The sequence below is a fragment of the Schistocerca piceifrons genome, chromosome 6 (genome assembly GCF_021461385.2).
Source record: "Schistocerca piceifrons isolate TAMUIC-IGC-003096 chromosome 6, iqSchPice1.1, whole genome shotgun sequence".
Taxonomy (NCBI): Eukaryota; Metazoa; Arthropoda; class Insecta; order Orthoptera; family Acrididae; genus Schistocerca; species Schistocerca piceifrons.
The window spans coordinates 335,517,159-335,544,758 of record NC_060143.1 but is presented as its reverse complement, the minus strand read 5'-3'; the positions used below and the strand labels follow the sequence as shown (position 1 = coordinate 335,544,758).

At 42.2% G+C, this 27,600-nt stretch overlaps 1 protein-coding gene across 1 annotated transcript; it reads left to right on the top strand.

Annotated features, from left to right (window-relative positions):
- Positions 1 to 212: 212 nt before the first annotated feature.
- LOC124803300 (odorant receptor 4-like) lies at positions 213 to 26,872 on the top strand. Its single transcript, XM_047264483.1, has 6 exons — positions 213 to 217; positions 1,146 to 1,434; positions 9,805 to 10,295; positions 12,999 to 13,098; positions 13,799 to 13,903; positions 26,816 to 26,872. Exons 1-6 carry the CDS (start codon positions 213 to 215, stop codon positions 26,870 to 26,872), a joined length of 1,047 nt encoding a protein of 348 aa, XP_047120439.1.
- The last annotated feature ends 728 nt before the right edge of the window (positions 26,873 to 27,600 follow it).

Genomic DNA, 27,600 nt, shown 5'->3' with positions numbered 1-27,600 from the left:
ACAGACTTATGCAGTAATTTCTGCACTTGGAAAAGTTTTCAGTTAATGTTCTCACCCAGTCTCGCATAAGGTGATTGGAGATGTTAAAGGTGAAAGGTTAAAGGTCAAAGCATCAGGCAGACGATATTTAAGCTATACTCTTCCTGGCACGTAACGGCATTCAAATGTGAAATCAAACTGTTGCTTTCGTGGGGGTGACGATACATGCAAACATGGGGTATTTTCGACCATGTGACAGTTTTACAGCCAAAAGAATTTGGTTCAAACTGACTTATACAGTGGACTCCGATGCCCACGCGTACATACGCAATTTACGATCGCTGCTCCCCTATGCTTGTGCATTCTCCTTTGATGTAGCCCTCACACCCTGATGGTCTGCTTCATGCTGAGGTCTGCTTAGCAGGATTTCTGATTAAGGGAAAGTGTGTACTGTGATTACCCAAACAAAACAAATGCTAATGATTTCCAGCAATTCCTAAGCATTGCTGGGTTCGCTAGTTATTGATAAACGCGAATAATAGAAACATGTTTTAAAAAGATCTTCGAATCCATATTTGATATATTTTTGTTTTTCATGTTCTGCTTTTTAGAGTTTTTTTGTTGAGAAAATTGCGTTTTCTAACGGTATATGATGACTCTGTATTCTTTTTTCTATTTTTACTGCTAGATCACTCTGTTCCACGTTACAAGTGAATAATTTTCGAATAATACCTGAATTAAACATTGATAATTTTAATTTTGCTATAAACACTGTCTATTTGTAACAGGAAGTGGTATAACTACGTAGAACAAATGTGTTCCATAGGCTACACCGCTTTATATCTCTTCACTTACTTTCTAGACGATTCACCGCTTCTCATTTGTATGGGAAACTAGTAAGACGTTAGTTGCATCCGTAAACAAAGCGACCGATATGAGGTGACGCCCGATAGGTATGCAACACACCTGATGTACAGGTAACGTGAGCCGACATCAATTGACCAAGGCTACTAGGAAAACTACCGTAGTCTGTCCTTACTTACGATACTCTATGGTAGCCTACGGTAGTTCTGCAACTGTAGCTGCAACCAATGCTTGCAGCGTGAGTGCGCGCGCGGCGGCATGGAGTCTGCAGGGGCAGCTTCAGAGGGCAATGGCAGCGGCAGCGGCGGCGACCTGGAGTACCTGCTGCGGCTGCTTCACTGGGCGGGGACGCTGCGCCACCCGCGAGCTGGCCTGTGGTCCAGCCGCGCCTTCTACGCCCGCAAAGCCTTAGTGATGGCTGCTGTGGTGCTGTTCCTCAGCTCCCACGCTGCGGTCATCGTGCTGGAAGGCACAGCAGACCTGGACCGCTTTACCCGCGCGCTCTGTTTCTTCAACACTTCCTTCATCTGGCTGCTCCGCCTCACACACGTCGCTGTGCGAGAGCGACGCTTCCACGCTATGGTGCTACAGGTCTGTTCGACAAACACCTCCGCCAGCGCTAGGCATCCCGTTATCAGTAATCTTACTTTGTTGTATTTCTATTTTATTTCACCCTTGTAGCCAATGAAGTTAGAACTAAAATAAGTTATGTTATATTCACATCCTACGTTGGTGTACAATGATAACCATTGTCTGCTGTATAATGACATGAACAAAAAATTAGTCACCATCACAAGACATCACGCTAATACCGTGTAGTTCTGAGACTAATCAAACCTTGCTAGTGACCTCAGTGTGGCAAGGAGAGCTTATAAGTTTCTTCACTTCAGATTTTTTTTTACATCAGTTAATTATTTACATGTTCCATAGACCATTTGAACTAATATTTTATCCAAATAATGTGGAACGAGTAAGTTTACAGGATATGAATACATGATTACTGTTAGCATTAATGGACACATTACTACTTTAGTCCAACTATGCTTAAAAACACGGTTTTTTCCTTTTTATTAGTTACCAGTTTTTAAGTAGAAATTCGTCAGTCGAATAGAAGGTGATGTCCAGGAGAGAACCACTGAAAGCTTTAATAATGGCTAATAAAGCAATTTTTCCCTTTATTGTTATATGTATGGGCATACTCATTCTTCTCAAATTGTGATGGATGAGTTTCAATAGTGAACAAATGTTCTATCACGGCACAGTTAAAATGCCTAGCTCCTTGAAGAGGTACCTACATGACATCGATGGGTGAACACCATATATTATTCTTACTGCATAAGACATTATTGAGAGGAAATTGCAAAATATATCAGAAAGTTGATTCGTTTGTTTCTAGTATCGATAGTTATACAAACAGCAAAAATAGCTGAACTTAATTTTCTGAGAAGCTCAATAAAATTCTTCTTTCACTTCAAGTTTTCATCAATATGTACATCTAAAAATTGGAGCATTTTATTCTATTTAATGATTCCTGCTCATGTGCTTCATCAATTATTGGTGTGACTGTATTTGTTGTAATTTTTCTTCAGTTCATTTTCTGAGAATCACTTATGATTCTTTATAAAATATCATTTATCTTCTTCTCCCTCCCTTTCTCTCTAATAGGATTCATTATAACACTAGTATTATCTGCAAAAATTACCAATTCTGTTGTTGAATGTTAAGTGGAAGGTCATTGACATATATAAAGAACAGGAGTGGACCAAAAATTGAACCCTGTGGGACTCCCATTGTGATTCTTACCAGTCACTAAAATTTTGTACATTTCCAACATCGTTTAAATTATTCAGCACAATCTTTTGTATTATGTTTGTTATGATTCAAACTAGTTGTGTGTAGAGCCATCCGTTGCATAAAATTTGAGTTTTTCCAAGAGAGTAACCTGATTTGCACAATCAAATGCCTTGAAAAAATGACAAAAATAGCAACTGGCGATATTTTATTACTTAAGGCTTGTACTGTTTGATGGGTGAATGTATAAATAGCATTCTCAGTTGAGCAGTGTGTGCATAACAGCCATTTGAATTTATGAGTCCTTACAGTGCTGTGCTCATACAGATACTGCATGAAACGGTCTGTCGAATTCCCGTCGGTTATGCATAGTCATGTGAAGGAGCCATGATATCTCTTTGTCTCGCAGTTATGTTTTGTATGGTTTGGAAACCTTCGATCTAAGGTAACTTCTCACTTCATGTAATTATTATAATTTGCATAACTGAAATTATAAGGATGCAAGGACTCAGGAGAGGTAAGCGATTAATCACACACTCAGAAGAAAAGTTTTACAGTTTATTTTGTTCAAACAATTTAGATAAATCTGGACAGAAACTATGTCAGTACCAGTCGTAACATTGCCTAAATTTTATTGCAGGTCTAAACTTCAACTAACAGCACAGCTATCATCAGTGCATTACAGATAGTCATGTAGACTCAGCATATTTATAACAGGACATATTACATTATAAGTTTCACATATACAAGCATCAGTCAAAGTGCTGTCAGTTTGACTGATATGTGTCTTACATACCAAAGATATATTCTGTTAGCTGGAATCTAGATCTGCAATAAAATATAGATGATATTACGACCATGCTGACCTTCTTTCTAGCCTGGAATACCCCATGGTTGCGGCTAAAAATTATTCTTATGGATGAATTTAGCCCACACTGGTAACCTGAGGTCACTTGATGATTCAGTTTAATAGCGCCAATGAATAAATCAGATACTTTAGCCTAAACTGTGGCAGTATCTCAAGTGCTCACAGACTGCTTACTATGTCATAATGCATTACGTCTTATAAACTGCCACAATTTTAAACAAAGATGGTATCTACAAACTAATTAGTTTCTGCACATCGTCTTTGTTTACTAACTGTGAAAGTTTATATTTGTGGTATTACGATAGAGAAGGGAGCCTATGACTACTGGAGACAGTGTCACAGGTTACCCCAAAGTCGTAATGCAACACACACGTAGTATTAATAGACATAAATCCACCACATGACGGAAGTTTAAACCTTTGAAAAGCATTGTGAGAATAAATAAACAGCAACTGGTAACAGTAAACTTGTTGTTTCATTCGATATCAGTAACAGTTACGCTAAAGCTTAACATAAAATGTTCGCATTTAAAGATAATGTTTCAGGTTAAAAGAAATATCCAGCATTGAAAATATGTATATGCACCCAACACAAAAAAGTGATGGTCCTAATAAATCAACTGCAGTTAATTATTTTGACCATTCTCTAGAAGCCTATACCAATAATAAATCTGTAAAACCACCATGTCTGTCGACTTGTATTTGAACACACTAAGCCGCAAAAATACTAGATGAATTTTCATTTATTTTTCGCAAGTATCTAGAGCACAGTTTGGGGCCCTGTAGCTTTAGTTCTTCAAAATCGCATCACAGGAAAAGACCGTGTGATTTAAAGTTTTACTGAAATTTTCCTGTCTGTCTGTCTGCCTGACAATGCTAACCTTCAAAACTATCAGATGGATTTTTATGGGGTTTCGACTGGTAACTTCATAACAGTCATGAACGTGGTATAGGCTATATTTCATCTAAATCTATTCACAAAATTGAAGCTATACGTATATGTTATAGAAATGTATGTATGTATGTTCCACATTTCCCCCGCAACTAATGGGTTAATTTCAACCAAACTTGGTAACCATTTCACTTACCGTCTGGAAAGAATCGGTGTCAGGGTAAGAACCACCTACTTGTCGAACTGCGCAACCGTTACGGTCGCAGGTTAGAATCCTGCCTCGGGCATGGATGTTTGTGATGTCCTTAGGTTAGTTAGGTTCAAGTAGTTCTAAGTTCTAGGGGACTGATGACCTCAGAAGTTAAGTCCCATAGTTCTCAGAGTCATTTGAACCATTTGAACCTACTTGTCAATGGGGTAAGGTTGAGGGTGAAAAGGAAGTGCAGGGCATGATGTGTGAAAACCCAGATTTTATTCGTCCAGTACCTGAGAATGAGAGAACTTAGTGGCTTGCAACAATCTTTGTACGTAATTTCAATCCTTAACAGAGCCTTTTCTTGTTGAGAACACCAACATGATCCTAAAAGGGAAAAGTTTATAGCTTACTACATTTTTGTTGCTCATTTCCGTATCAGGCATGATGACTATATCTCTGTACTGTATTTGTGACACATTTTCCGGACAGTTTTTGCATGTACTACTGAATGTACTTGCAAAATTATATCACTGTATGAAGCATACTTCAGCATTTATAACATAAACACTGAAATGTGTGGAAAACTGCCGCACAATGTACGTTTTCTAAATTTATTATTGTTAAAACGCTGTGCTAATTTCAATGAAATTCGGTAATGAGGTAGTTCGAACACTGAGGGAGAACAAAGGCTACGTTAGGAAGTGTGTAGTAGATGGAACTTACTGAGTTGAAGAATATCATATACATTACAGAAAAATATTTACTTTTTGAAAGAGCTATTTGCTGTTTGACATTTGAACTTAATCACATTTGTGAAAATGCTTTTCTTGGTTGATATGTGTTATGTGGTATGATTCAAACTAATGAGCACAGTGTTTATACAATCTTCAATACGTTTAATTCATACTTCCCTATTATTTGTTGCACAACATTCAAGTTGCATGATGTATAGCTACTTTGAGAACGAGAGCAGTTAGTGACTTGCAACGATCTTTACACATAATTTCAAACTTTCAAGAAACTTTTTCTCGCTTACAACTCATATCAAATAATGAAAGGGAAAAAGTTCATCGCTTACTGCATTATCGTTGTTCATGCAGTAAAACTGTCGCATCAATCATCACGTCATTACCTCAAAATTTATTACTTCTTTGTTACTAACTCTACTAACAACACATTTAGCAGACAATATGCATATGTGCCTCTGAATGCACCAAAAAAATGATATCATTGAGAGAGGGGGAGGAGGAGATGGACAAAGGAGTAGCAGGAGGAGATTGACAGAGAGTGGAGGATGGAGAAGATGGACAGAGAGAAGTCGAAGAAGAAATGGATAGAGAGGAGTAGCGGAATTGAACAGAGAGAGGGGGGTGGAGGAACAGACTACTAGAACTGAAATAAATACCTACCTGGGTAAAACTGGGTACTCAGCTTCGTCGCATACTTAGAAAATGCAACGAACAGAAGTCACTAAGTATAAGTTTACCCAGAAAGTTCTCGGAGTACAAAGACGACACTACAGGTAGGCCAGTGGCTTGGGCGTTGGCCAGCATTGTTACGTGGACTCACGAGGTAGCGCGTGAGCTCAACTGCCGAAACCGCGAGGGGCGCCAAGGTGTTAGTAGGGACCATATAAGGTCACATTACAAAGCCCCAAAGGGCGGTGGCCGTAAGCGCGAACATGGGGTAGGCGACGCAGTCTGCCTCACAGATAAAAGGTGGGGGCAGAGTAGCCCGCAGGAGAGTTCATTATAAGCAGCAGTCCAAGAGTGACGTGTGCGTAGGTCAGGCCCGGAGACTGGACTTCGCTCTGGCTCTGCTCGCGGTCATACTTAACTGCGAATCTCCCTCCATGGGATTTTGCATACTTTCACGCAGGTGAGCAATTAAAGATTTTAGCTATTCAAATCTTGTCTTTGTTTGATTGTTTCTTTCAGACTTCCATTTAGGCATTTACATGTTAGCTGACTGGAAGGACCTTCTCCAGTCTCCAATGTGATTGTGCTGCTAGACCAATGGATGCTACAGCTTGTTGTTAAATATTACTGCTTCCTATAATTTTCCAACTATTTTTCTAATCCCATAGTACCCATATATATCATGTAAGTAGTCAGTTAATGTATCAATATGCTGTTTTGGAAGATAAAACTTCCAATTCTGAATATATAATGATTTTCTCCTAACTACAACCTCTTGTGAATTATGTAACACTGTTTTATTTTTGGAAAATCATCAGTCTTGTAATACTTGTTTAATTTGTCCTAACTGACATTCTCATTCTATTCCCAAGAGTATCCACAAATATTCCTAATTAGTCTTTCACCTTTCACTTCCTCTAAATAAAACAATCTTACCTGAACCTGCTTGCAGCCTATTTATCCCCTCCCCTATATCGAACAGGCATTTTGGATAAAGCATCTGCTGTTTTGTGGTCTTTACCTCTTATGTATCTTATCTCAGTATCAAATTATATAAAAACAAAGCCCACCTAGCCAGTCTTGGATATTTCAGTCTACATTGTTGCAAGAAACTCAAAGCTTTATGAACAGAGTACACTATTGTTTTATGTCCCAACGAATACCACTCAGATTTTTGAAATTCATATACTATTGCCAGTGCTTCTAAGTATTATATATAATACTGTTCCTCATGTTCATTCACATTTCTACTGGCAAAGGAAATTGTTTAATTAATTAATCATTGGTCTGTTTCTACTAACTGAAACACACAAATCCCAGATCACAAAAACTTGAATCTGTACTCATGGAAAAGTGATAAAGTGAAGTAGCGATGTTACAATAAATTTCTGTTAATTATTTCACTTCTCAGTTTTGGAAGGTGTCATTACATTCCTTACTTCAATTCCACATGATGCTTTTCTTCAACAAATTGCTCAAACACGGGTTGTGAACAGATTGATCAGTAATAAAATTCATAAAAATCCAATTAGTCCAAACATTGCCTCCAACTGTTTTTACTTTTAGGAAAAAGTTATCACAAGGAGTGAGCAACAACAACTTTAAACGCTCTGCTCATTGAAAATCACCATCCTTCCCTAAACTTGTAATTCTTCAGCACTCAACAACATTACAACAAGATGGTTGGTTGATGTCATACGGTGGCTGACTGTACCTATCGCAAAACACACGTTCACTTCCTTGAGGTGGCCCAAAAATTGAGAGTGACTGTTTGCTTTGGGTGCTTTTTCAAACTTTGGCCGCAAGGAAAGCAGTTTACAGACGAAGTTCACACAACTTCTTCAAGGCGAATGTAACTGATTCCTTTGAAGCAGTTGTGGTAGGACCGCTCTGGGATGTTAAATTTCCAGGGATTTTCAGCACTTAATGCCATCTGCACCTGGCAGATATGTCCCTCGTGTGAAAGTTTTCAAGTTCCTACAAAGACTGTTCTAATGGCTATCACCATGTTGATGATCAGCAGTAACTTTCTAATACAATTAGGTTTCAACCTAAAAAATCAAGGAAAATATCTTTGTATCTACACTACTGGATATTAAAATTGCTACACCACGAAGATGACGTGCTACAGACGCGGAATTTAACCCAAAGGAAGAAGATGCTGTGATATGCAAATGATTAGCTTTTCAGAGCATTCACACAAGGTTGGCGCCGGTGGCGAGACCTACAACGAGCTGACATGAGGAAAGTTTCCAACCGATTTCTCATACACAAACAGCAGTTGACCGGCGTTACCTGGTGAAACGTTGTTGTGATGCCTCGTGTAAGGAGGAGAAATGCGTACCATCACGTTTCCCACTTTGATAAAGGTCGGATTGTAGCCTATCGCGATTGCGGTTTATGTTATTGCAACATTGCTACTCGCGTTGGTCGAGATCCAATGGCTGTTAGCAGAATATGGAATCGGTGTGTTCAGGAGGGTAACACGGAACGCCGTGCTGGATCCCAACGGCCTCGTATCACTAGCAGTCGAGATGACAGGCATCTTATCCGCATGGCTGGAACGGATCGTGCAGCCACGTCTCGATCCCTGAGTCAACAGATGGGGACGTTTGCAAGACAACAACCATCTGCACGAACAGTTCGACGACGTTTGCAGCAGCATGGGCTATCAGCTCCGAGACCATGGCTGCGGTTACCCTTGACGCTGCATCACAGTCAGGAGCGCCTCTGATGATGTACTCAGCGACGAACGTGGGTGCACGAATGGCAAAACGTCATTTTTTTCGGATGAATCCAGATTCTGTTTACAGTATCATGATGGTCGCATCCGTGTCTGGCGACATAGCGGTAAAAGCACATTTAAAGCGTGTATTTGTCATCGCCATACTAGCGTATCACCCGGCGTGATGGTATGGGGTGCCATTGGTTACATGTCTCGGTCACCTCTTGTTCGCATTGACGGCACTTTGAACAGTGGACGTTACACTTCAGATGTGTTACGACCCGTGGCTATGCCCTTCATTCGATCCCTACGAAACCCTACGTTTCAGCAGGATAATGCACGACCGCATGTTGCAGGTCCTGTACGGGCCTTTCTGGATACAGAAAATGTTCGACTGCTGCCCTGGCCAGCACATTCTCCGGATCCCTCACGAATTGAAAACGTCTGGTCAATGGTGGCCGAGCAACTGGCTCGTCACAATACGCCAGTCACTACTCTTGATGAACTGTGGTATCGTGTTGAAGCTGCATGGGCAGCTGAACCTGTACACGCCATCCAAGCTCTGTTTCACTCTGCCCAGGCGTATCAAGGCTGTTGTTGGGGCCAGAGGTGGTTGTTCTGGGTTCTGATTTCTCAGGATCTATGCAACCAATTTGCGTGAAAATGTAATCACATGTCAGGTCTGGTATAATATATTTGTCCCGTGAATACCCGTTTATCATCTGCATTTCTTTTTGGTGTAGCAATTTTAATGGCCAGTTGTGTATGTATCACTATTATCTGTTTATCATTTCTGAGCCGGCTTCACCTCATACATTAAAATGGTATGCAAATTTGTGCATTCATTAATTACAGATGTTTCTGAGTTAAATTTTTAACTTCGTGTGCTGCAGTTCCTTGAGTGTGTTACTTGACTTTTTATTGACAGCTCTTGAGGGTGTGGCATTACAACTCATTAAACTCTCTTTTTTTCAGCTTTCGGATAGTAAACGCAGTTGCAACAGAACGGTTTTAGTGATGAATTCCCCGCACTGTACTGACTCTAAATTTTTCTCATGTTCAACGTGGACAGATGGGCAGCGACTTTGGAGAGTTCGTGACACGACGCGATGCTGCGTTGCTGAGCATGCGCGGTCGCTCGCTGCGGCGATTCGTGCTCGCCTACCTGTCGTTTGGCGCGGTGGCCGGCATCGGCTGGGACGTGTTCCCGCTGGTGCGCTACGGCGTCTGCAGCGAGGGGCTGCCCTTCTACATGGCGCTGCCCTACAGCGTCGACCAGCCACTTGCCTTCGCCGCCACGTGGCTCTTCTGCTTCTGCATAACAATGCACGTTGCCGTAATCACCATGGTATTCGACTCCTACAACGTCAGCCTCATGGCTCAGCTGCGCCAGCAGCTGAGTGTGCTGTCCGGCAACATCCGTGCTCTAGCGGACGAGGGAGGTCGCGAGTTGTTGTCTGTCGCGTACTCCAGTCAGACCATGAAGTCGCCAACACCTGTCAAAAGCAATCATTTACGTCATCGTCTGCGGAGCATCATTCGCCACCACCAAGCTATCATCAGGTAAGAACACAATTTTGAATGGTGCAGCAGTAAAATAATAGATTTCTAATAGTGTTAAATCTGGAGTATGCCTCTGGAATTGTGATCTGGAATAACAGAACCAAAATCCTAAAAACGTTAAAGAAGAGCAGAGACAGGAGAGCACAACAGCCACAGTGTCTGTCTCAATTCTGCAAACAACCAGCTGGTTATACACTACTAGCCATTAAAATTGCTACACCACGAAGATGACGTGCGACAGATGCGAAATTTAACCGACAGGAAGAAGATGCTGTGATATGCAAATGATTAGCTTTTCAGAGCATTCATACAAGGTTGGTGTTCAATCCCGCGTCCAGCCATCCTGATTTGGGTTTTCCGTCATTTCCCTAAATCGCTCCAGGCAAATGCCGGGATGGTTCCTTTGAAAGGGCACGGCCGACTTCCTTCCCCGTCCTTCCCTAATGCGATGAGACTGATGACCTCGCTGTTTGGTCTCTTCCCCCACACAACTCAACCCCACAAGGTTGGCGCCGGTGGCGACACCTACAATGTGCTGATATGAGGAAAGTTTCCAACCGATTTCTCATACAAAAACAGCAGTTGACCGGCGTTGCCTGGTGAAACATTGATGTGATGCCTCGCGTAGGGAGTAGAAATGTGTACCATCACGTTTCCGACTTTGTGGTTTATCGTATCGCGACATTGCTGCTCGCGTTGGTCGAGATCCTACGACTGCTAGCAGAATATGGAATCGGTGGGTTCAGGAGGGTAATACGGAACGCCGTGCTGGATCCCAACGGTCTCATATCACTAGCAGTCGAGATGACAGGCATCTTATCCATATGGCTGTAACGGATCGTGCAGCCACGTCTCGATTCCTGTGTCAACGGATGAGGACGTTTGCAAGACAACAATCATTTGCACGAACAGTTCGACGACGTTTGCAGCAGCATGGACTACCAGCTCGGAGACCATGGCTGCGGTTACCCTTGACGCTGCATCACAGACAGGATCATCTGCGATGGTGTACTCAACGACGAACCTGGGTGGACGAATGGCAAACGTCATTTTTTCGGATGAATCCAGGTTCTGTTTACAGCATCGTGATGGTCGCATCCGTGTTTGGCGACATTGCGGTGAACGCACATTGGAAGCGTGTATTCGTCATCGCCATACTGGCGTATCACCCGGCGTGATGGTATGGGGTGCCATTGGTTACACGTTTCGGTCACCTCTTGTTCGCATTGACGGCACTTTGAACAGTGGACGTTACACTGCAGATGTGTTACGACCCGTGGCTCTACCCTTCATTCGATCCCTGCGAAACCCTACATTTCAGCAGGATAATGTACGACCGCATGTTGCACCTCCTGCACGGGCCTTTCTGGATACAGAAAATGTTCGACTGCTGCCCTGGCCAGCACATACTCCAGATAACTCACCTATTGAAAACATTTGGTCAATGGTAGCCGAGCAACTGGCTCGTCACAATACGCCAGTCACTACTCTTGATGAACTGTGGTATCGTGTTGAATCTGCATGGGCAGCTGTACCTGTACACGCCATCCAAGCCCTGTTTCACTCAATGCCCAGGCGTATCAAGGCCGTTATTGCGGACAGAGGTGGTTGTTCTGGGTACTGATTTCTCAGGATCTATGCGCCAAAATTGGGTGAAAATGTAATCACATGTCATTTCTAGTATAATATATTTGTCCCATGAATACCCGTTTGTCATCTGCATTTCTTCTTGGTGTAGCAATTTTAATGGCCAGTAGTGTATTTCTTTCCATACACACAATAGTATCCTCCTATTATTCGAAATCAAACAATACAGTCAAATAGGTAATTGGTAGTTACGCTAATGCATTAATGTGCAACCAGTTTACACTGAAAGATATTAGATCCAATTTTGACCACCAGGTGCAAATCTGGCTGTGTGAATGCTAGAAAAGACACGTATAAATATATCCACATGTCTGTGATTCGTCGTTAAGGGTAACCGCAGCCATGGGGTCCGACCTGGTAGTCGATGCTGCCGCAAACGTCGTCGAACTGTTCTTGCAGATGATTGTTGTCTTTCAAACGTCCTCATCCGTTGACACAGGGATCGGGACGCGGCTGCACGATCCATTACAGCCATGCTGATAAGATTCCTGTCATCTCGACTGCTAGTGATACGAAGCCGTTGGAATCCAGCACGGCGTTCCGTATTACCCTCCTGAACCCACCGGTTCCGTATTCTGCTAACAGTCATTGGATCTCGACCAACGCGAGCAACAATGTCGCGATACGATAAACCGCAATCGCGATAGGCTACAATCCGACCTTTATCAAAGTCGGAAACGTGATGGTACGCATTTCTCCTCCTTACACGAGGCATCACAACAACGTTTCACCAGGCAACGCCGGTCAACTGCTGTTTTTGTATGAGAAATCGGTAACAAACTTTCCTTATGTCAGCACGTTGTAGGTCTCGCCACCGGCGCCAACCTTGTGTGAATGCTCTGAAAAGCTAATCAATTGCATATCACAGCATCTTCTTCCTGTCGTTTAAATTTTGCGTCTGAAGCACGTCACCTTCGTGGTGTACCAATTTTAATAGCTAGTAGTGTATTTTCTTGCAATTGCGTTTTCTTCCTCCTTATGTTTAGTAATGTTGTTATGGGCCTGCCATCTTTTTTTGATTTCTTAATGCACCCTCCTCTTCTTCTGTGTTTCCAGGAACGTTGAGTCGCTGGAGGAGTGCTTGGGAAGCATGCTGTTAGGGCAAAGCCTGTCCATCGGGGCCTCCATCTGCTTCCAGCTGTTCCAGGTTGCCACGGTGAGTCTCTTAAACGCCGCTATTATTTCCGTTGTCCTCAGCGACACATTCGAATTCTTTCGACTAATCTGGCGAATAAAATAACTTCCCAAACCCCTTTACACGCTAAATGATTATGGATCACTCTTAAATAAACATCGCCATCTGTTTAACAAGAACGATGACGTTTCCAATAAGTCTGTGCATTTCACTTATACAGATTTTCCTTCAATCGTTTCGACTTAGCAAAAGACACCCCATTGACACAGAGACTTCTTTTAGCTGCTAATCTTCAAAGAGCAAGCTGATTTTTCCACAGCATTCGCTGTAGAAACGGGTCTTTTAGAACCAGGTCAGCTGAGTGCCTTCATTTTGCAAATTCCCTACTAATTCCTTTGAATATTACTTTTATGTGATGTCCTGTACTTTTTCTGCCAATAAACAGTCATTGTTCACATCACCATTGTAAATCGAAATTTCGAATTCGGAGCCTAAAATCAGAGCGGACTTCAGAAAAGCGACAGCGCATATGAGGGACCTGGGGCGAACAGATTGGATGAAGAACGTGATAGAGCAACTGGCTGCTAGTTGAAAACGCGCATTCCTTAATTATGAACCCGTAAGGCCTGAACTGAGATAACATGAAATGCCGAGGAAAATAAGCCAGGTGTACTAAGAAACCTACTTTAACACTGCTCTGTGAGCCTGTTCTCCTTTTCAGAGTGCGGAAAGCTTGGCAGAGGCCGGCAAGTTCGGTTGCTACCTGTCCGTCATGCTGGCTCAGCTCTTCGTCTACTGCTGGTTTGGAGACGACCTCATCACAGAGGTGAGCTGCTATTTGATTGCCGCGATTAAACTGGCAACGTGGGAAAAGAATAACAAAGAGAATATTACACATGGTGGAATATATCACGTAACTGGAGACTGACTGAACTGGAAACAGGTGCCTAGTACGGTTTAAGCGCGTGAAAAGAAAAACGTTGTAACAAGCCCGGGAGGAAAGGGGGTAGATATGCGTACTAATAAAAGCTGGCCTTTAGCACTCGTAACTGTACAACACTCTCCAGATACAGGAGCAGGGCTGGATATTTAACGACCGTTGCCTAAACTCACCTACCTGGTCCTTCCCGCGGCACTGATCTGCTGCTCTCTGCACTGCCTGCTACGATGTGTCCTGTAATAACTGTTGTCTAGCTGGAAGAGTGGAAGAGGAGCCACTCACACCAACAGTACCAAGTTGATCTGGTAGAATCCACTGTATTCTGTTAAACACTAGCACAGGGTGGGGCTGCACTGTTCACAATTAACATTATGCCACAATGGACATGATCAGTGTCTGTGCTCCAAGTACGTGTCCGTTGCAAAGACACGTTGCACTGAACACAAAATAATCACTGTCCAACGGATGTTTTATTAGTTGACGATTGGCACAGTTCTTCCATCAGTACGAATTCATTCAACAGCTTATAACACGAGCGTGCGCGTTTCCGAATCGCGACGCGGATGCTCCATAAAATTTCGGGTAATTTCCAAGAATGATTGCCTATCAAAGTCGCAGGGTCCAAATGATACATATCGATCGGGCGATTGTAAATCGATCGTGTAACTCTGGTGGCGGGTGTTAAGATCAATTATTTGTGATCGTAATTTTTATCTGTTTTCCGTCGTTCCTTTAGTTGCTCTAAATTACATACCTCCGCGAGTTAGTTGTGAGTTGCTTGGGAAACCAAATAATGAGTGGGATGTCTGGTGTTCCTGACGTTTCTTCGGCGGATTCTCGTACATGGAAAAATCTGATTCCGTGCTTATACAGCACAAAAAATTGTTTGACTTTTGTCGCAAATATGGAGTACTTCCAGACGAGGAAGGGAGGGACTGTGTAGACTGTGGTGGTGCGAAGTGTGTAAAGCTTCATAAGAGGAGCTTCAATCCTGAAATACCGTTACAATTTCATTGAGGACAGTATCAGGAAGAATACGCGGTTCGATTCTTCCAAATTATCCGTCCACACCAGCGCAATTCTTCTATCTTGCTGGATTCGAGACTACACATTGCAAGCAACAGCATCGGAAACTGACTTCTCTGCCAATACCGTGTGTGACAATTTCGGGTTTTACAGACAAGTGTGTTATGTGGTACTGACAAATGAGAGTGTACCAATTGATGGACCGAGTAAAGTTGTAGAAGTGAACGAATCTCATGTAGCTAGAAGGAAGAACCAGAGAGGACGACCTTCAAAGAGTGAAATCGATCATATTTGGGTATTCGGTGGAATAGAAAGAGAGTCCCGGAAGTGTTTCATTTTAAGAGTATTGTCCAGAGACAAGGTCACTTTAGTGGGTCTGATAAAGCACTTCATACTGCCTGATACTAAAGTCATTACAGACGTATTTCAGTCCTACGAGACACTGAGAGCTGAAGGATTCGACCACGAGTTCGTCAACCACTCTGTAGAGTTCGTGTCTTCGTATGACCACAGTGTGCACACGTAGAACATCGAGCGGCTATGGAAATCTGTGAAATCTTCCATTAAAAGAGAAGGGAGTCCAGGACAAAGAGGCGAACTGTACTTGTTTCAGTACCTCTATTTCCACAACTTGCGTTTTCAGGGAAAAGTTAACGCATGGACACACTTCCAATATTCTTGCGTGATATTGCCAGAGTTTACCCAGATTACGGCAAAAAGGGAATTTCCCTGTAGCGTACACATCACATGGACTTTCACATGACGACAACACCGATGACGAGTAAGGTAAGTCGTCTCTTTTGTAATTACAAGTATTTTTGTAACGCTCTTCTTTTATTGTTGCTGTAGTGACCACCGTAAACATACTCATAACAGCCGCCACCAGAGTCGCATCAGCGACTTACAATCACACGTTCGATACGTATCGTATGGACCCCGCGACTTCGATAGGCAAATTTCGGGTACTATATACGAACGAGAAAGTACCTGCGCTCGTGATATTCGGCCAGTCAAAACGATATATGTTTCTTTCACTTAGAACTTGCAGTTAGGATCATACCAGTCCACACTATTTTCCCGTAACCGTCGCGGCGCTGTTGATTGTTGTTCTCCCGACACGACACACTAAACCTAGAAACATCGACTTTTGGATAACCATTGATACTGCGTCGTGAACACCGATATTAAGCGCAAAACTTGTGCGGCAAACATGTTCAATTACTTAACCATAACTTGTAAGATATGGGCTGCAGCCACAGCATCAACACAACACTCCGCCCACGCTCCACGAAAGCTACGCCACGACGCTGCTCTGGGCAGAGAGGCGACTATCGATAATCAACGATACAGTTCTATGCTTACAACGTTAGCCAGCCCGCTCCATAACGGACAACCACCGCTGGCAGAGAATTCGGAGCAAGGTCCAAGGGAAGCATATCTCTCGAAGACGTACAACGGGCGTTTAATAGGATGCCATTCAGATCATCTGCGGGTCACACCAGCACGCTCATGTCCGTGCAGTGTTCTTCGCTCCATTTGATACAATTCGGATGCGATGGTTTGGTGCATTAACTGTAGGATGCTGTAGGTGAACCCAAGGACACACATAGACTGAAAGGATGGTTCTCCATCATTCAACAGAAAGAGATGATGGAACACATATCAATGTTCACATTTCATCGCCCACAATTTCAGGTAATTCTTAATTTAAATGTTTCTCCTTGTGGCTATCGCACGTGGTAAGGAATTGTTAAAAAAAAGAACATGTTTTCTACGAAACATGACAGTGTTGCCTAAACGACAACCTTCGTTTCTTTACGAATATTAAGGACATCAGTTCTCCAATACAAACGAAAAGTTTGATTTGAAAAATAACATTTCATTTACTAACATTTATTGAGTTTGCAAGTAAAACACTTTTTAACAGTGGCTACCTCGTACTATGCTCATATTAGTAGTGAAGATCAGTTAGCTTTCACACTAAAGTTTGACACTGCGGCATTGATTTCCCAATTGTATTACCACCTTTTAAAAGTTCGCAGCTCCCTTAATAACTGTTCGAGCAATAATATAGCTCGCCAATGGATGCTACTAGCTAAGTAGCGCATCCTCCGCGAAGAAATCGATTAATAATTCCGATTGCCCTACCATTCGGCTGAAAATTCCAAGAGTCAATATTTTATCAGTTTTTGCAAACTGTCCATGTTTCTTATTGCGAATCGACTGCATACGACCGTCCCACGCTGAATCTGAACCTCGATTGCTCTCGCTTAGATCAGTAGAGCGTTAAACGAAACAGCGAGGCAGCGCCTCCTGATAGCAAAGACGTGCTTAGCTTCGAATGTTCTAAAGAAATAGCGATAAGTAAGGCGTACAGTTTGATTACGTAATACCACTATCGACAGCAGTACCCCTTACACAGTTTAATAATGAAGGTTATAAAGGACCACTCTAATTGATATCGTCGGCTATGCTTTTGGGGAACAACAATACAAAGGGAAGAAAGGGGAGATATACCAAAGGTAATGCTCACAGATCAAGTAACCATTCTAATTAAAAGAAGTGACAGCTGTTTAATGGTTTGGACAAGCTGCTCAGCAAGAGGACTACCAAGAAATATAATAACGTGCTAAACGTCAAAACTGGGATACACCATATCCGCCGAGGAAAGAAGATGCCACAAACGATGGAAACAATAAATATATAGAAAGTTGAGTGGCACCAGAGAGAAAAAAGTGGAAAAATGTGAAGAGAGCAAACGACAAAGTGGAAAAATGTGAAGAGAGCAAACGACTGAAGACAAAACTGAAGTCATTAGGCACATAATAATTGGCATAGACAACTGTGAAAAAAAGAGTGATGTTTTTATTTGTGAAGATCTGTGAGATTGCCGTTGAGGCTGTTTAGTGCCATCTGTCGTGTTAGAATGCCTGTTCTTTCAGGCCCCAACAGCCTTCTGTAGCGTGTAGAAGTGACAGAGGTCAGAATGCTTCGTAGATAACATTGTTTCAGTGTCTGCAGATCATACTGTTGAAAGTCAATAAAAAAAACCGAAGTCAGATGGATGCCACAGAAAGCTTCGTTCATTTGGCTGTTGTAGAACGTAGAGTGCGCGGCGATGTTGTGCTTGCCACCAGCACCCAAAGAACTGTAAACATCGGTTTTTGCGCCGGCCGGTGTGGCCGAGCGGTTCTAGGCGTTTCAGTCTGGAACCGCGCGATCGCTACGGTTGCAGGTTCGAGTCCTGCCTCGGGCATGGATGTGTGTGATGTCCTTAGGTTAGTTAGGTTTAAGTAGTTCTAAGTTCTAGGGGACTGATGACCTCAGATGTTAAATCCCATAGTCCTCAGAGCCATTTGAACCATCTCAACCTTTTTAAACATCGGTTTTATGAAACGGACCTGTGAGCCGAGAGTTTGCGTTGTGTGTGTATGTGTGTGTGTGTGTGTGTGTGTGTGTGTGTGTGTGTTGTGTGCTACTCAGATCTGTAAAAAGTTCTACGAGTCCTCTTCACAAATGAATCCTGATTACCTCCGAGCAGTGACTGTCTCTGACTGCTGGGCAAGATAAGAACGACGACATTATCCATGAAATGTTAACAAATGTGAGCGATACGAAAGTGTGATCGAATTGTGAACAAAAACCATGTTATAAAGCGAGCTCCCTTATTCATGCTTATTGCGTGGAGTAGTGCATCATTATTCATAATTGTAATGTAGTTGGCTTTCCGACTGGCACTCACGCATAGAGTGAACACGACGCGACACTTCAAAAATTCTCATCGCTATCAGAAGAGAGCAGCCGATTACATGGCTACGTAGCTGGAGCTATACAGGGACCGACTATCACACTCAGTATGTCGATTCGCAGAATAACTGCTATTTCCAGAGTCAACTGTAGCTGTTAACTGTGTGTGCATGACAGACGTCAATCACCACGTCGATCCACACAACAAAAATACCTAATCATCTGTATTATCAGAGTTCGCTAGCTACTACCTCACATCTCTCTTAAGCTTCTTACTCTTAAGCATCTCATACCTTAACTCTTGCCTCGTAAACTCACAGTACATAAGCAAATTTCCATTGGTCGCTGCAAAGATCCAGGAAGGTCAAGAGATACCTTACGTGGAATGTACTACGACACATGCGTAATCTAATATCGTTTCTTGCAGAGGCGTAACACAGAAGCCTGCTTGCTGATTACGTGTACACACTTGTTTCAGTACAGCATTATGCTGTAGATCTGTACGTTTAGCCTATCTGCGTCGTCGTCAAAAGAGATGTGCTCACCTAGGATCCTCTTCAAAGCAGGTTTCTCTCAGACCAGTATTTCTCATATTTCAATGTACCCTAAAAAGCTTTTTTATAGCCATATCTTTCTAAATTATAATTCAGTAGTGTGGCCGTGGTATAATATCGGAAAGCAATCTACGAAAGAAAGTTACAGAAGTGTAAGAACGAGAGCTCTTCAACTTCAGCCACAGTTTTTGTTAATGCCAGGATTCCGTTAGCCGATTAGAAGTCACAGGCTTGATGCTAGATGCTTTTGTGTTGAGTAATTTTATGTGTCACAGATGTTATCATTTCCTTACGCTGTTCCTATAGACATAATCCACTTCCGTCGAGTAATTCAGACTGAAAGTTAAATACAGTAGTGCAAATAAATCACTTTTCATTTTCAAACATGCATAAAACTAAAATTATGACGCTTCGCTATGAATTTTTTCACATTATAGAAAATGTTCGCTATGCTTTCGCAGAGCGAGAAAGTCAGCGCGGCGGTCTACTCAACAGTGACGTCACTCGAAGGGTGCCCCGTGTCTCTGAAGCGGTCACTCCTGCTAATGATGACGCGTACGCAGCGCCCACTCCATGTTACGGCTGGCGGCTTCTTCGATCTGTCCAGGGAATCCTTTGTTAATGTAAGAAAGACTTTCTCTAACTCTCTCTCTCTCTCTCTCTCGCTCTTTCTCCCTCCCTCTCTCTCTCTCTCTCTCTCTCTCTCTCTCTCTCTCTCTCATTACATAAAGTCAAGTATGATTCTGGAGACACAGCCTTCTTCAGTAATACAGGAAATGTATTAGCAATTGCAAATATGAACTGCCATCAGCTGTATATTGTATCATAATGACGACAATGAAAGTTCGTGCCGCACCAACACTCGAACCCGGGTTTAGAGGAGGAGGAAGAGATTAGTCTTTAACGTCCCGTGTACAAGGAGGTCATTAGAGACGGAGCACAAGCTCGGATTAGGGGAGGATGGGGGAGGAAATCGACCGTGCCCTTTCAAAGGAACCATCCCGGCATTTGCCTCAAATCATTTAGGGAAATCACAGGAATCCTAAATCAGCATGGCCGGAGATGGGTTTGAGCTGTCGTCCTCCCGAATGCGAGTCCAGTGTGCTACCCACTGCGCCACCTCGCTCTGTTCGTAACCGGATTTCCTGCTTTACGCAAGCGGTCACCTTAACATCTTCGGTTGTCTGTGCCCGAATCATTGTCAGATCCAAACTTCTCTATATCGCCGTCCATGTATCACAACCTGCACTCACGCATTACGTATATTCCCGCCAGGAAGGACACATTTATTGGGAGTCGAGGACCTAGTATTGCCAAAGAAATACCCGTCCGGAGGAACAGTGCACCGCACTTCTTAATAACACAGGCGCTGCTACGAGGTGTGATTGGAAAGTTCTAAGAATGGATTCGCTACTGCTTACTGGTTTGGCGGGCAGTACACGGAGGGTGGGGAGTGAACCATTGCCTTGCCCTTGAACCCCCTCTGATAGGAAACTGCGTTTCCTTTATTCACTTCGTTGTGGCAACTGGTTGAGTGTTGGTCTGTTAGGGCTTGTTGCCGGATTCTGTCTGCGTGAAAATGGACGTATAAACGGAGCAACGAGTTGTGTGAAATTTTGTTTTAAAACCGGGAAATCAGTTTCTGAGACTAACAAACTATTAAAAACAGCTTTCGGAGATAATTGTATGAGCCAGTCATGTGTTTCTGTCTGGTTCAACAGATTTAAAAATGGCTGCGAATCATTTGGAGATGAACCACAGTCCTGCCGTCCTTACATCTCAAAAAACGAATTAAAATGTTGTGAAAGTTCGCTACGTAGTGCGCTCTGATCGTAGACTTACAATTAGGGAGATGGCTGATGAACTTAATTTAAGTTTCTATGCAGTTCAGTCAATTTTAACTGAAGATGAGAACATGCGTCGAGTCCGCAAAATTCATTCCAAAAGTGTTGTCAAGTGACCAGGAACAATACCGACTTGAAGTGTGCCAAGAACTGATTAATCGGACTAAAAATGATCCAGATTTGTTAAATAGGGTAATTACAAGTGACGAATCGTGGCTAATAGATAAGAACCTGAAACAAAAAGTGCAGTCTTCGCAGTGGAAGACTCCAGGTTCACCACGACCGAAAAAAGCACGCAAAGTCGGTCGAAGGTGAAGACAATGTTGGTGATTTTTTTCGATTCTACCGGTATTGTGCATCATGAATTTACCCCTAGAGGACAGACACTTAACCAGGAATACTACAAATGTGTTCTTGAGCTTTTGTGCGAAAAGGTGCGGAAGAAAAGGCCTGCACTGTGGAAAGACAGGAGTTAGGTGCTACACCATGACAATGCTCCAGTTCATAGTGCCTTCTCCATCATTGAATTTTTGACCAAATTCAAAATTCTTGTCCTTGGACAACCGCCATATTCCCCTGATTTGGCCCCTGCAGCCTTCTACCTGTTTCCTAAAGCGATTTGATTCGATTGAAGACATCCAGGCAAATAAGGAGAGCGTCCTTAACACACTACAGGAAAAAAATTTCCAGAAATGTTTCCAAAAGTGGAAACACCACTGGAGCCGGTGTGTTCAGTCAGAAAGGGACTATTTTGAAGGAGATGCATCAAAGTAGCATGTAAGTACCACCACTGTACAATTACAAGCCCATTCTTAGAACTTTCCAGTCACACCTCGTATTTCGTATCATTCTTTAGTAAGACAATGAGCTACGCTGCTGGGTGAAATCTTTTCGCCTCTTTTTTTCAGCCTCGTTTTCTGAAGTTCGACCTGTTTGATCTGCAGAAGTAAAAAAAATTACTCATAGGCTGTTTGATAAGTTTTTCAGTGGGAAACTTTTCCCAGCCAAAACGTGAACCGATGCTTAAATAGGCTTGTGAAGTTGATTGATTAGTTGGGAGGAATAATCTCTCAAGAAAAGATATGTCCTCTTGAACTCTTCTTACGACACAGAGCTGCGTTTTCTGTGATGATACGGTTTTGGCTAATCGCCTATGGGGTTTCAAAGGCAATGAAAATTTTTAAGAGATTAAAAAATTATAAAACAGTCGAAAGATTACCTCTAAAATATCTCTTAAACATAATGTCAAACGAAAAAGAAGTGAATCAGAAACATTAAAACACTATAGCAATTTATGCGAATGCCACATATTCCAGACGGTTGGAACAGTGACCAACACAATCAGAACAAATTATTTTCTTCACTCTACAGTCACACTTTTATTTTGTTTACTGTTCCGATTCCAAATACCATCAGCACACCATACTCTGGCACGTAGGCGTAAAGCTTACTCAAGTAGGTGAATAGGCGATGGTTAATATACGAGCCAGTCAGTCCGAAATTAAGTGAAATAACTAACTTAAACTCTTTGTGAGGTGGTCAGACAGATCACGTTTTAAAATCTGCTTCGCTTTTACCTCATCACTTGGTATGAAACGGCATGTAAAATACCTGGCGTTGGGAAGCAATTGAAAAGTTGAAAACAAACAGGTCACCAGGTCCGGAAGAAATTCGAATGAGGTTTTACAGTTAGTACTCTTCGATATTTTTTTCTTTCGCCACTAGCCATTACTTAGTATTAATTTATCGTGAATCTCACGCTCAGCGCAAAGTCCCAAGTGACCGGAAAATAGAGCACGTGACTGCCATACATAAGAAGGGCAAAAGGACGAACCTGGTAAATTACACACCAATATACTTAACACTGGTTTGCTGCAGAAATTCTTGACCATGTTCTTAGTTCGAATACAATAAACTGCCTTGAGACAGAAAAGCTTCTGTCCACAAACCAGCACGGATTCAAAAAGCATCCCTCGTACGAAACTCAGCTCCTGTGAACCATGGATGGAGAGCAATAGGCAGATTCCATATTCTTATATCTGCGGATAGTGTTTGACACAATGCCCTACTGCAGACTGTTAAAGAAGATTCTGACATGGGGAATAGGTTGTCAGATATGTGACTGGCTCGAAGACTTCTTAATAAAACCCAGTGCGTTGGTCTAGAGTGCCAGACATCATCAGAGACAAGGGTATCGTGTGGAGTGCCGCAATGTAGTGTGACAGGACCTCTTTTATTTTCTGTATACATCAACGATCTGACGGTCATGGTGAGTAGAAATCTGCGACTGTATGGTGATGGTATTGTGCAGTAGGTCAGAATCCTGAAAGCTTGGTCAAAATTTCAAACTCTGCTCCAATATGGGTATAATAGCGTGTATGGCCTTTCTGATAACGATTTTAAAAACAATATAGAAAAAATCAAAATGACGGATCCAATATAATGAAAAAATCTGTAAAGAGTTAATGAAGTGGACAAAGAATGTTTTCTGTGAACATTTATAACTTTAATGGTAAACGTTATTACAAAGCAGCTTTTATTACTGTCTTTGTTACAAAAAACATATATTACGAGTAGTAACAAAAATTGAAAGTTTTGTACGTCTTCTTAATCTTATTCCTCTTGTGCTTCTTCTGTTTCATCTGCATTTCCTTCTTCATCTTCTTCCTCACCGACATTTGTATCTTCTTTATCATCCTCAGCTACGACTCCTCGTAATCATCTGCAGCAGGTACAAAGAGGGCAACAGCTTCTGACGAATATGTTTGCACTTTCCTCGGAGATGGTTTCTGCAAAGAAGAAATGTAGGGAGCAGTTTCTGCCAGTAGTCTCCGGAAAATATTCTTCATATTTTTCAAGTGAGAAGACTTTCGGGCAAAGCTTAGGTGTTATTCTCTTATTAACTTGTTTGTTGATTCCTGCGCAATATCCAAAAGCCGGACAGTTGGTAAAATTGAGGCAATTACGTTTGTATTTTTTAATAGCTTATCGGCAATTTTATAGAGAAAAAAACTGTATGATTATGTGCGTATATCTGTTTGACTCATGTTTTAGTACACTTTTCAGTTCTATTTTCTCGTTGTAAGTAGTGGCATTTGTACCTGTCGCTTAAAAAATTGTTCAAAGCCCGATGAGCTGGATTTTAAGAGTGATACGTGAAGATAATAGTAGGGGTACTTAAGGAGGGGGTGAGGTAGAAGGCGAAATGTCGTGGAACCTAAAACTTAGCTTCTTTTTCGCTCGCGTTTTACAACTTCTTTATTTGTATTCCTGTAAGAAGTCAATTAACAGAAACCAGTTGTTAATTAATTATTAAATAATGAAATTAATGTTCATGATTATGTACATGCCTTCTGGAATAGTGTCCATTTCAAAAAAAATTGGTATGATTTCACTGAACAAAAATATTTCATCCGAACCACGCAGTACTCTTCCAGATCGGCTAGCGCGGCGTGTGGCTCACAAGTGGACGTCGCGTTGGGCCTGAAATTCAGCATTCGAGAGAAACAGCTGGACGCTTCTAATAACGGAGTTCAATAGTCCCAGGCTTACTCAAGCCAAGCTATTAAACGAAACTTCTTAACTCAGAAATTTTATTTTGTATTTATCGCCAATTCTTCAGGATTCTGGCCTACTGTGCGCTGTAGTGTACGGGAAAGTGACATCGTTGAGTGTGAGGAATGGCATCTTGCGCAAAATGTAAAGCACCTAACCTTAATGCAGATGAGTGGAAAAAACAAACACGTAATATTCCAATCCAGTATTAGTGGTGTGCTCCTTGACACAGTCACGTAGGTTAAATATCAAGACATAATTCTGCAAAGCGATATGTAATGGAAAGAGTACGTAAGGTCGGTAATAAGAAAGGCGAAAGGTCGACTTCGATTTATTAAGAGAATTCTATGAAGATCATGTACAAAGGAGACGGCGTATAGAACACTTGCGCGACCCATTCTTGAGCACTGCTCGAATGTTTGAGATACCCACCATGTTGGATTAAAGGAAGAAATCAGCACAGTTCAGAGGCGAGTTGCTAGATCTGTTACCGGTAGGTTCGATCAACACCCGAGTATTACGGAAATACTTCGTGAGCCCAAACACACATAATTGGTGGTAAGACGACTTTCATTTCGCGAAACGCTGATGCGGAAATTTAGAGAATGGGATTTGCAGTTGACTGTAGAACTATTCTATTGCCGTCAAAGTAGATACCGGGTGAGGTCCGCGAAGACGAGAGAAGAGAAATTCCTACTCGATGGATGCATATAGACGGTCGTGTAGCCTTCGCTCCATTTGCAAGTGGAACACGAAAGGAAATCGCTAGTAGTGGTACAAGGTATCATCAGCCATGCACCATATGTTTGTTAGTATGTAGATGCAGATGTGGAGGTAGATTTCATCTGAGACCGACTCCTTTCTCCAGAATAAAATGCACTCTGTTAAAGTGTTGCGTGCTAAGAGGCGGCGCACACCACAAGTGTCACAGAACTAGCCAGAGCAAAAGTATACGTACCATGATATTTACTTACTACCTCAGCTCCAAACACTCTAGTAGTGATTTAGAAGACTCACGAAAGACAGTCATCTGTTTCCACAACGAATATTCGTTTCTGTACAAACTACTACTAAGGCTCTGACCACCTAACTCCCTGTAATCAATTTCCAGCACCTATTTCGATTCTTTTTCTTTTTTTTCCCTTCTTTTTACTTTGGCTTCTCCTGCGTATGGATTATACTGAATACACCTCCTCCTCCCTCTCTCTGCATCCGCCTCTCCCTCCTTGTGTCTGTCTACCTCATCCTCCCACCTCTCTGTGTTCCTCCCCACTCACTTCAGCTCCTCTTCCCTCTCTTCTTCCGATTTCTCCCACCACCTGGTTCTGACGATTTCTTCCTCCCCTTTTCTCTGCCCATATCATCCCCTCACTCTCTCTTTTCATCTCTACCTCCCCCTCTTCCTTTTCCACCTGCCCATTACCCCTCTACACCTTCTACCACGCACATGTTCTCCTCCCGCCCTCTCTCTGTCCATTTCTTTCTGCACCTCACTCTGTCCATCACCTCCTCTATCCATCTCAACTGTCGCCAGCCATTTAATTGGCATGTGGATCCTCTGCAATACAGTTCAATAAAGCAAGCCGATACCACTCCAACACTCATTCAGAGCAACCTACATGTTGGGGACCAGAAAACAGAGTCTTGCCCCTGACATGCATGGTGTCATGCAAAGCAGGTTGACTTGACAGGCAAGTATTGTTCCCACAGCACATTCCTGTCATGTGGAGCAGCCTCGATGTCAGGGGCTTGGAAAAACACGTTATTTCCTATATCTGCTCGAAATGAAGCTAGGCTGTTACAAGCCCCACAAATTTGATACTCGTGTGGCCTCATGTTTCTGTGCAAAATTTGGCTGAAATCAACCCAGAGATTTGGGAGGAGATCTGTGTCATACACACACACACACACACACACACACACACACACACACACACACACACACTGCTTTATATTTTATATGTATAACAGATTTAAAAATACTGAACCCCAAGAAGAAATGTGGTTGCATTTGATTATGATTAAAAATGTGTAAGTAAATGAATAACTGATTAATTTCTCTCTTTTTGCAGGTTTTAAATGTGTCTTACTCATTCTTTGCCATTCTTCGGAATTTCAAGGAAGAATAGAAGTGGATGACTTCTTGGTGCTGCATGTCTACCACTGCGCTGCATTCCAGAGTACGATTGCACTAGGAATGAGTCATTAATGTCTCCATGCAAGATACAGTAAAATTTCGACAATTTTAAGATAAAATGTCTGAGCTATGCCTATGTGTTCTAAAAAAATAATTTACTAACAAGGAAAGAGCATATGCAGTACTGTGGCTGTGAAAGAATGGCTAATTAAAAGCAGGATCAGAGATGTATCTATACAGGTATACTACGCCCCATACTGTTTCTCCAACTGGCAATATCCAGAAGTGTTCTCAAAAAACACAGATCATCTAAAACCTGGATACCACCATTTTAGTATCTTTTCATGAAATCTATCATCATAGCCTCCACAAAAAAAACAGTGGTAAAGCAGGGTATCAATCAGGCAATCCTCCCATGGATCTTTGTTATCCTCTGGATGATTAAATTTTATATTTCATGGTGGGGGGGGGGGGGGGGGAGGGGTATGTTCTTAACGAAATGATATCCATCATAATTTGACTTACTCATGTTCAACAATGTTCAAATCCCAAAGTTTCACTCATAGTGTTGACAAATGTAGTAACTGAGCACCACTATTATTTTAATAAAATATTGCCCTTAATTACCAATTCTCTGTAATCGGTGTTAAAAATTTTTCAATGGTTTTTGTTTTTTTGCGCATATTTTATGTAAAGGACAAAACTAAAGGAAGATCATTA